The following is a 10,302-nucleotide window of genomic DNA, read 5'->3' as shown; positions in this document are numbered from 1 at the left end:
TTCCAGAACCTCGAGTGGCAACACTGCTCAGATGACTGGGGGCTGGGTCTTGGTTGAGTCGAGGTTCATCATCATATTATTAAAATTTTTACCAAATGAATACACCACACGATTGCGGTGTAATGAAAAGATAAGAGGTTGCCGAAACGACTTGGGGTAGTCTTTTAATCAGGCACCCTCCTTGGCCTACTGCATAAATAAGAGGCATGTGCACACTGGAATGGAAAAGAAATAGAATACCGTAAAAGTAAGCGACAAAATGGATGCGGCATGTGTCGGTAGGCGAGGTCGATATGTCAGATTGTGGTCCGGTAATCTTGAGGACAGACTAGCATTGGTTGGGGCGGTTAAAGTCAACGCCGAGGCAACAGGGCTCACCAGGGCTGGAATTCCCTGGCGGAATCCTCTTCTCCTGGATGAAATATTACGCGGGTACGAACGCTTGATCTATGTTTCGGTAATCTTACAGCTTACTCTCTAGCCGCCAGCGAGGTTAATATAGAATGGCTGTCTCCGGAGGCTACGTGGTGAAACAGGACATTGTTCGGCAGCAACAATACATAAGAATTGCTGATGATGAAAATGAAGAACCAATTGAGGTACCCTCGGAGGACGATAACACTGTCTTACTTTCAACTATAACAGGTCTGTATAACTGTTATTCGCTACAGGGTTGGTGTGATTGCATGCAAAATAAGGTCAGTCGCGACATGCAAAATAAGGTCAGTCACATGCAGAATAAGGTCAATCGCTACATGCAGAATAAAAACAGTCACAATCATGTAACTAGTATTATGGAAGGTCCTTAGGGTTGGGGGTTAGGGTCCCGTGTGGGGTTCCTTATCGGGTTCGTGTAATTTAGGTAGAGTTCATTAGAGTTTTAAGAGAGTTTCTTAGGATTGAGGTGCGGTTCATTAGGGTGGGTGAGGACATTAGGTTTGGGTGTTAGGGTCATTACCCAAAATACGCTAACCCCAACCCTAATTTCAACCATAAGGACTCTTACCCCTACCCTAAACACGTTAACCTCCAACTCTAACATTTTGGTGACTGAACTTATTTTGCATGCAATCACTCCAACCCTCGTTATTCGCAGTAGGCCTTCCGGTAATTGATAAAATGTAGCGTACCGTATCTCTTCACCTGGCGGGGAAGTTGCCCATAAAATTTTATATCCATAATTGAAACTTCATAACTGTAGCGCTTGCTTTTGTAAAGCACATTCAACAGATTTACCACAACGTGATGCCCAGACCCCAGGCTCTATTTTTTATGTATCGTACAATATCTACAAACTGTAGCACTAAAAATCTTATTCTATTTGTACCTACCTTTCATTGATTGTCCGGCGTTTCTTCGTTTTACGATCATGATATGCCAGCGTTCCCCCATGACACCAACCAATGTTTCCCATGAACACGGTAAAAATTATAAACGTATAATTTTTTTTGCCTTTGGAGAGACGGATATTAGGGTTGGGGGAATGGAGATAGTGCTAGGGTTGGGAAGGTGGGATATTAGTGTTGGGGGAATGGAGATAGTGCTAGGGTTGGGAAGGTGGGATATTAGTGTTAGGGGAAGCGGGTTATTAGGATTGAGGGAAGGGGATATTAGGTTTTAGGGAGGGCTTTTTCACGGTTGGGAGAGAGGGACATTAGGGTTGGGAGAGGGGGATACTAGGGTTGGAGGAGAGGGGAATATTTCCCTAACCCTAATAACCCCTCCCTCAACCGTAATATCCCCCCTTCCAACTCTAATATACCCCCTCCACCGACCCTAATATCCACCCTCCCCCAACCCTAATAACCCCATCTCCAACCCTAATATCCCACCTCCGCCAACCCTAATCTTGGGATACCCTAACGACAACTTTGACCCTAACCCACCTCCAATCCTAATATCTCCCACATCCAATCCTAATATCTCCTACATCCAACCCTAATATCCCCCACCCCAACCCTAATATCCGTCTCTCCAAATGCAAAAAACAATTTATTTTGACGTTTATAAATTTCGACATGTTCATTGGAAACATTTGTTAATGTCATGGGGGAACACTGGCTTGTCATGATCATAAAACAAAGAAGCGCCGATTGTCCTTTTTATGTCATACTCTGTTACTTGTAAGCTGTAATTCAGCATGCATATGATACATGAGATCTACTGGGTGAATAGGGTCCATAAAATGAAACCCCTCCATCCACCAAAAATTTGATATGCGTGCAGACTGCAGATTCATGTGATATGACTGAGAAAGAGATGATGTAACCCAACTTTTGAAACCTACACACGATGAATTAACACTTGAATAACTATACGGCTGAAACAAGTTGATGAACGAATGGAATATTCATAACTGTATTTTATCACAGCACAATTTCCTGGAGCTTGTGGACTGAAATACAGAAATACTTCAACGCAGACAATGAGGGGAGTCCGTGTTTCAGAAGGAAATCTACACCCGCCAGATGGTGATTGGGGCGATCTATTGTATATCGTTGTGTATCCTAAAGGTAATGCCAGCTCTCCCTTTACACCCTTTGTATATTTTATATGGTAAGTGCTCATTTGTTAAGAACGACTGGCAGTCGTTGGGTGGAGTTGAATTGTATGATTTAAGTTGCTGTAACATGGGGCGAATTTAGCAATGACGGGTAGATTTTTTCGATTGCAGCCATTGAACAAGGTATCAATGCGTAATTACTTTAGCTGCCATTTAGTTGCAATCTGTGTCAATGCAATTCTGATATTGCAAATTATATTTCTATAAGATTCAACCATATTTTCACATCTTTATATCAATTGGCCGATCACTTCTCTTCAAGTTATGGGATGTCTTTGGCCGGCTATATGCCGGGGAAATATCGAAGAGAACTTTGTGCCAGACGTTGTAAAGAGTAGCCTACTGGGTAAATCAGCTACAAACAACATTAAATGCAAATCTGACAAGTCGCTTATTTAAAAAAAATATTTGAAGAGCTTCTTGGAGGTACAGAACTTCAATATACAATTGAATAGTATATTCATATTGAAATGAACCCGAATATTTTCGGCTGACACTCGTCAGGGGTAATCGTCAGTTGGTTCATTTCAATTTGAATATACTATTCAATTGTATATTAAAAAAAATACTTTAGAGTGCCTAGGTCACCTTTTAACTTTTTTGATTGGCATATTTAAATGCCAGTTCTCTTGGCAATGCAAAAATGGTGATCAACTGAGGTCACTCTGTTAAACGCGTGACTTTGCCCACTACAGGATATTTTTTAAATGATTGAAAGCAAAACAAAAACAATTTATTTCATTTAATCCGTAGATATAATCCTTCCACCCATAGCAATTTAGAAGAAGGCAGAATATCATAACATATCATAATATTATTTGGTATTGAATTTTACAATTGGCACAAAGCCACCGAGTTATGGTGGACTACTCTACTAGTCTAGTATGTATCATCGTCACATTTTTGCTCAAACATCTCCATCGTTACTAAGCGTTTATTTGCCCTAATTTCCAGATAACAAACGCAAAATGGATGACTCTGACAGTCAAGGTACTCGAAGCAAGAGGCCCGCCCAAAAGTGTTCAGACCTAATTGTGATGGGACTGCCTTGGGAAACTACTGAAGCACAACTCAATCAATATTTCGCCCAATTCGGAGACTTGGTCCTGGCACAGGTGAATGCTGACAGACTGTATTGTGCATTTAGTTCTTGCCAGGTATAGGATTCAATTTTACGAGTGTATGTCAAACATGGTGGGGTAATACTGTGTGCAAAATGTTTGAACTGTTCTGGAACACAAAGCTATGGATGACTGCAGTGCTACTGTGTAGGTGCAAAGAGATGAGCTGCTCGTTACTAGCAATTAGGCCTGTTCAATTTCTATCGACCGCATCTGAAATAACAGTTGCCTTGTGAATTTAGCCTCCTGTAGTCCCGAAGCATTACGATTACTGTATAGTAACAAAAACTTGGTGTGAGCTGAATATTTGACGTGAAGGGTCCATGGATTTTTCTAGTGCCTCTATTTGTGTGGCATTTCCAACTACCAGGTGTTATTTTTTACAAACTTCAACAAGGTAGGTTTCCCGTTGATACTGACACTTGGTTGGATATCAATTATATTGATATATCTTAATTTGATTCCCAAGATTTCATCATCATGTACCATACTTTACTCGGTGTGTTCTGCGTTTGTCAGTATGTGATTTATTGTAGTTGTTTCAAAGTCATGTTTTACTGGATATGCAGCAAAGCTTCTACGAGATAATGTCACAAACACTCGAACAGGCCTAATAGTTATACTTCGGGTATGAGTGATAGATTAAGTCTGAGTATACGTTTGCTCGCACAATGCCTAGTTTCAGTCACAATTGTTTGCGAATGATATAATGGGCGGCTGTCGGTTAGAATTAAAGCTCGAGACCCACTGGTGACAGTGGTTATGTTATGTATGATGGTGAAGCTTAGGATGGAATGACTGGGAATTGATATCACCGTATGCTGATGTCATTATCTATCTGTCTGAAGATGTGAATGTTGGATGCTGCATCGTGCAACAGTGGAAGGTTTGTCTTTTACGATTTTTGATTCTCCAGAAATGTTTAGGTTAGCTTATGTTGTTGTATCACATATTAGGATTGCTTAAATCAATGCAGAAGAATTCCTTGCTGTGAAATCAGGTGTGATTACGGTGTATTCTGTAACACTGTGTGGTATGTATAGCTGATAGCCCCTTACCTGATGAATTTGCCATCCTGTGGTATATTATGTGCTTGAAGGGAACTATTTAGTGTTTAAAATGCCTTAAAAATGTGTTGTCATTTATTCCTGGACTCGATTCCAATATTACTTGGCATGTCCTTTTCTGTTCGTACTACGGACTAGTTTGTAGCACTGGCGAATTACTGACATGAAACACATCATTGTTGAATCGCATTTTCAAGTCGACAACCACACCGAACTTGTCATTTCAAAATTGCAATTACTTTTCAGGACTGACGATGAAGAGGAAATCGAATCGCGAAAGAAGACGACGCTGCCGTGATTAATGTGATGACTGTTGCGTTTTAGATTGCATACGGCGCGGCCTTCTCCAAACTTCGTCGTCTTGTCTGTGTCGACGACGTGTATCGAAGTCTTTGTCTTTCAGCTCAAAACCCATCCCGAATCGGGCAAGTCAAAGGGATACGGCTTCGTGAAATTCGCCGATTACGAAGTCCAGAAACGCGTCACCAGTAAGAAGCACCAGATCGGAGGAAGGTGGTGCGACGTCAAGATCCCTTATTCGAAGGTTCGACATTCCCTGTGTGTTTTCGTGACGTCTTTGCGATAAACACAAAATGAATGATGGCACTACAAATACGTGCAATATATTCATTTAAGGCGATACAGGGTAGATTTTTCTAAGCTGGTATCACAATTTCACTCGCGAAACTGATGCGAACTGGTTTTTACTTAGCAAAATTTAAAATGTGAGAAGTCAATGAATTTGCCTTCAAATATCTCTGAAGTAGAAGTGTAATAAGTCAAAAACATAGCCACTTAAGTAAGTATTGCAAATAGGGAAAAATCATTTCAAAAATGTAGGTTGGCTACTTTGTTGCTGACCACCTCTGGTGCTTTTGTAAAAACTGTCAAGTAAACCTGACGTGTAGGTGGGAGGGGAAACCTCGTTTACTCTGAAAAGGTAGAATTTCTTTGTTACTCACCGCTTCGGGTGTTACGTACATGCTCGATGTTAATCGATCACTTTGACTTTTACATTCAGCAACAGCACAACCAGCCGCAAATCAGCAACAGAGTTTTCGTCGGGCGTGCCACCGAGGACATGACCGAGGAAGACTTTCGCGACTACTTCCAGCAGTTTGGCGAAGTGACGGACGTGTTCATTCCGAAGCCTTTCCGACCTTTTGCGTTCGTCACTTTCGAAGACGCAGGTAGGCTATCGTGACGTTTAGATCAGTGGTTCTCAATCTTCTTGAGCTTGCGGACCGGTGAACCTTCAAAAATCAAAATTATCGCAAAATGTAATTACGGCAAACGTATGCAACTCAAATGCAAGTATTGGAAACTTCATTGGATGCCGTATTTTTGTTAATAGGCATGTTGTGTGGTTCCATTGAAGTTTCTGCAGGGTGAAGTGCTGTTACAAACCACTAGCTTGATTTTAATTGTCCAGTTTTGAATGAAATGCGATGTAACGGTATGTTGTAACATCCTGCCAAATGTCGTTAATTTGTAATGTCGAAATTTCCTTTAAAAAGACTTCTTAAACCTACACAATACATATACCGGTCTTGACCGAGTTGTAGGCTACTTTGAACAGAAACATTTTCGTACAACACTTGCACCCTTGTGACGTATAGCAAGTCCAAAGCACATGTACTCTATATCACGACACCATACGGAAAAACATTGCAAATTCATAAATCTTTTTTTACATTTGCTGTTTCATTTCTCTAATTAATGGACACTGGCCAATAGGGTGTAGTGAAAATTACTTTTCTTTTAAATCGAAAAAAGGGGGTTCTTAAATCCCGAAAAATGATCTGATACTTCAAATAAAAATTGATTTTAGGGGATTGCCCCCATTTTCCAGCCGGCAACCCCCCAATTTCTGCGCGAGAGGGGGTAAAATTGCCCGTCTCGACAACCACTGGTTATAAAGTCCTGATAGATAGCTCAAAAGCTGCCAAAACATGTTTCTATCTGACTTAAGAAGAAAGATTTCTCTATTGTGAACACAAAACGAGTTACAGCAAGAAAAGACTAAAATTTTGAAGCGGGTCAATGGCGGGAGTAACTAAGTAGTTACCTGTTAGTGTGATTTACACAAGAACAGCTGAATAAATCAATCTCATTATGTAAAAGCTCGCTGGTAAGGGCTGTCACTCCATCTATTTTTAGAACAGACCTGCGGGCGATTCATCTGGTCCTTGCGGGCTACCTGGGGCCCGTGGTCGAAGCATGACTGTGTCCTTCCACCCCACTCAAGGGGTCCGGGGGTCTCCTTCCACAATCCACAGCCATATTCTAGATCTGGGGTCACCAATGCGGTCACCACGGGCCCCAGATAGCCCGCAAGGACCAGATGAATCGCCAGCGGGCCTGTTCTAAATATAGTTGGAGTAACAGCCCTTACCAGTGAGCTTTTACATTATGAGATTGAATTATTTTCCTGTTCTTGTGTAAATCACACTAACATGTAACTTAGTTACTCCCGCCATTTACCCGCTTCAAAATTTCAGTGTTTTTGTCTGTAACTCGTTTTGTGTTCACAATAGAGAAAACTTTCCTCTTAAGACAGCTGGAAACATGATGTTTTGGCGACTTTTGAGCTATATAGTATGACTCTACGACCAGTGGTTGTCGAGATGGGCAATTTTACCCCCTCTCACGCAGAAATTGGGGGGTTGCCGGCAGGAAAATGGGGCAATCTCCTAAATTCAATTTTTATTGGAGTTTTAGGTCATTTGTCGGGATTTAAGAACCCCCTTTTTTTATTTAAAAAAAAGGTTGTTTTCACTCCACCCTACATACCAACTCCTAGCATTTTTGAATTGAGATACATAATTAAAATATATTTGGCGAACCGGCAGGAAACTTGACTCGGACCAGCAGTTGAGAACCGTTTGTTTAGATTACGATATCAGTTTGCATTCCATCACCGAATCTGTTCCTCTGTGCAGACGTCGCAGCTAGCCTGTGCGGCGAGGATCACATCATCAACGGCGTCAGCGTCTTTACGAGCTCTGCTGACCCCAAGACGCAAAAGGCACCGCAAAGCCAGGGTTATGGGAATGCCGGTTCTTCTACCGGTAGCTCTAGTGGATATTTTTACAACAACAGACCGTCTGGGTCAGGATCGGAACGAAGTTCCGGCAGCGGCGGATGGAATAGGTCTGGCGCTGGTGGCTATTCAGGTATTGTCTTCTTTTTTTATGTAGTCTGATGCTGTACTTGGATGATGTGGCAATCCGTGGTTTGCATGCTCGATACGTGTGGAATGTACACATTGTGTATTATACATTGTATCTATACTACCGAACTCTGGTCAGTAGGATCATAGTTGTAGCCCTGACTCCTACACTCCTGTCAAGTCAAGCTACTTAATATTCAAATGCAAACTTCAATAAGGTTTTCAGTTTTGTCTGTCAAATTGTGAGATTTCTGGCAAACTGGCTGTATTGGTCAATTGAAGAGGCTGATTACTACAACAATGTCAGCAAATTCAAAAGTTTCACCCACTGAATATCGACCAATGATTTCAAGTGCAATGTTTTCCGTGCGCCCCGTGCAGATTTTTGAGCACTCTGGTGTGCGCCGTGCACACTGGTTGAAGTTGAAGACCACCGCTCTAGACAAGTCACACCGGGCACTGGCATCTCAAAAAACAATGGCTCTCTCGGCCTCCTTGTTGCTATTGTTTCTTTCGATTTGATGACATGGCCATTCAATGACGGCTGACAATTCAGAGCCGTACCCTGGAGCGTTTAGCTGATTCAACATATTCGAATTCACTGACTCGTTCAATTGGTTAATTTGGTAATAGCGATGGTTTCGATACAATTTCATGTATCTCATTTGCCTCGTGTGAAATATATTATGGAATTTGAATTGTATTGCAGGAGACGGAAACAACAGTCAATATGGAAATGATCAGGGACTTCTGGGGCCCGGCCAAAACTACAATGGTATGGGGACGAATCCTAACCAGTTCAATATGAGCATGATGAATCCGGCAATGATCGCCGCGGCGCTTGGTTCTTGGCACCAGACTCTTACCGGTATAATGGGCAGTGGGCAAATGCAACCGGGAGGCTCGCATGCGCCACCAAAGAACGGAGGCGGTGGTAGAGGGCAGGACGGGGGCAAACACGGTAGCTGGAATAACAACAGAGGAAACAACATGCAGAAGGGAAGTTCCGGGTGGCCTTGGCAGTGATGCGCTCGATATGATGTGGATTTTTTTTCATCTTTTTACGGGTTTGCGATTACGTTCGGGGTCGCCGCAACTTCCACTTCGAATGTTTTGGTAATCTTATGTAAATACACATTGTCCTTCTGAAGGATTATTTTGTCTTTGTGTATTCTAAGAGGACGCAGTAACCTGAGTAGCGTTAGATGATTCTGTGGCGAATTCATTCATGGATTGATGCGGCTGTGAGCATTTACAGAGACCTAGAAGTGGGGCATATGCAGTGGTCTGATTCGACTGGTTCTATAGAACCGTCTCCGTGGTTGGCGAACGGGTTGGCATTGCTGGTTACTGTCGATCACTTTCAATAGCACAGGCTTGAGGTTTTGACGTCTGTAATAGAACTGAATGATTCCTACCACTGGGCATATGCAGTGAACGTTCGAGACCAAAGAGAACAACCTCGTAGCAGGCAAGCAATTGAAATCTACGTCTGTAGGCAGTGGCGTAGGAGCATATGCTGTCGTCGATAGCTTTCGTTGAAAATACCGCCCAAATTTTGAAATAGTTTCGATCTTGTCAATTATATTTGTTGGAAATCTTGTGTTGACTAAAAAAAGGTCATCACCTCACATTTTGCCACCCCCTTGCAGCCTGCCGCCCATGGCTCAGGGCCATAAGCGCCAAGTGGCTGCTACGCCACTGTCTGTAGGTAGAAATAAGGTGTAGGCGAGATTGGCGTTGCGGTAGGATTTCAATTGGCATCAGTGATGGGTCTCCTGGGGTATTCGTTGACTGGGGAACGGGACAGGCATGCCTGGTTGTGAAAAACTTGCGCCACACTGAACGTCTTTCACTAGCGCACTGTTTCATTCATTCGTTTATGGAAAGCGATAGTATCAGTATGGAAATTAAACATGGAACGGCAACGACCGATTTTGCAGCTTCGTTCCGCTTCGCCGAGGCTGGAGAGGAGAATTGTTTTGCGTAAGCGACTGTAGGATTTCTGGCAATCCAAAAGCTATCTTCCCGAGTGCAGAAATTATTGAATCTGGCTTGATCGAAAGCTACTGTTGCACCGATTCCGAAAATAGAAATTAAAATAATGATCAGGCACTGATCCACCAAGAATCCGTCCTCCAAGTCTGAAATATCGGCATTGTTCAGAACAATCGGGTAACCGCAACACAATGGCCATAACAAAGACTCATTGCGACTCTCCGATTGTTCGGACAATGCCGATATTTCAGACTTGGAGGACGGATTCTTGGTGGATCAGTGCCTGATCATTATTTTAATTTCTATTTTCGGAATCGGTGCAACAGTAGCTTTCGATCAAGACCAGATTCAATAATTTCTGCACTCGGGAAGATAGCTTTT

At 42.4% G+C, this 10,302-nt stretch overlaps 1 protein-coding gene across 1 annotated transcript; it reads left to right on the top strand.

Annotated features, from left to right (window-relative positions):
• The first annotated feature begins 434 nt into the window (after window positions 1-434).
• Window positions 435-9,076, top strand: LOC145449781 (TAR DNA-binding protein 43-like). Its single transcript, XM_080328206.1, has 7 exons — window positions 435-645; window positions 2,373-2,513; window positions 3,518-3,678; window positions 5,155-5,295; window positions 5,773-5,941; window positions 7,694-7,927; window positions 8,633-9,076. Exons 1-7 carry the CDS (start codon window positions 504-506, stop codon window positions 8,947-8,949), a joined length of 1,305 nt encoding a protein of 434 aa, XP_080184332.1. The 5' UTR covers window positions 435-503; the 3' UTR covers window positions 8,950-9,076.
• Window positions 9,077-10,302: the final 1,226 nt, after the last annotated feature.

The sequence above is a fragment of the Botryllus schlosseri genome, chromosome 11 (assembly GCF_051294905.1).
Source record: "Botryllus schlosseri isolate E-star chromosome 11, Bs_hap1, whole genome shotgun sequence".
In the NCBI taxonomy this organism is placed as follows: Eukaryota; Metazoa; Chordata; class Ascidiacea; order Stolidobranchia; family Styelidae; genus Botryllus; species Botryllus schlosseri.
The sequence above is the reverse complement of the archived record's forward strand: the minus strand, read 5'-3'. Positions and strand labels throughout refer to the sequence as shown.

Coding starts and splice junctions, on each gene's coding strand:
- LOC145449781 (XM_080328206.1), top strand. CDS start 504: ATGGCTGTCTCCGGAGGCTACGTGGTGAAACAGGACATTGTTCGGCAG. Junction 646..2,372: donor CTTACTTTCAACTATAACAG/GTCTGTATAACT, acceptor ATTTTATCACAG/CACAATTTCCTGGAGCTTGT. Junction 5,942..7,693: donor CGTCACTTTCGAAGACGCAG/GTAGGCTATCGT, acceptor TCCTCTGTGCAG/ACGTCGCAGCTAGCCTGTGC.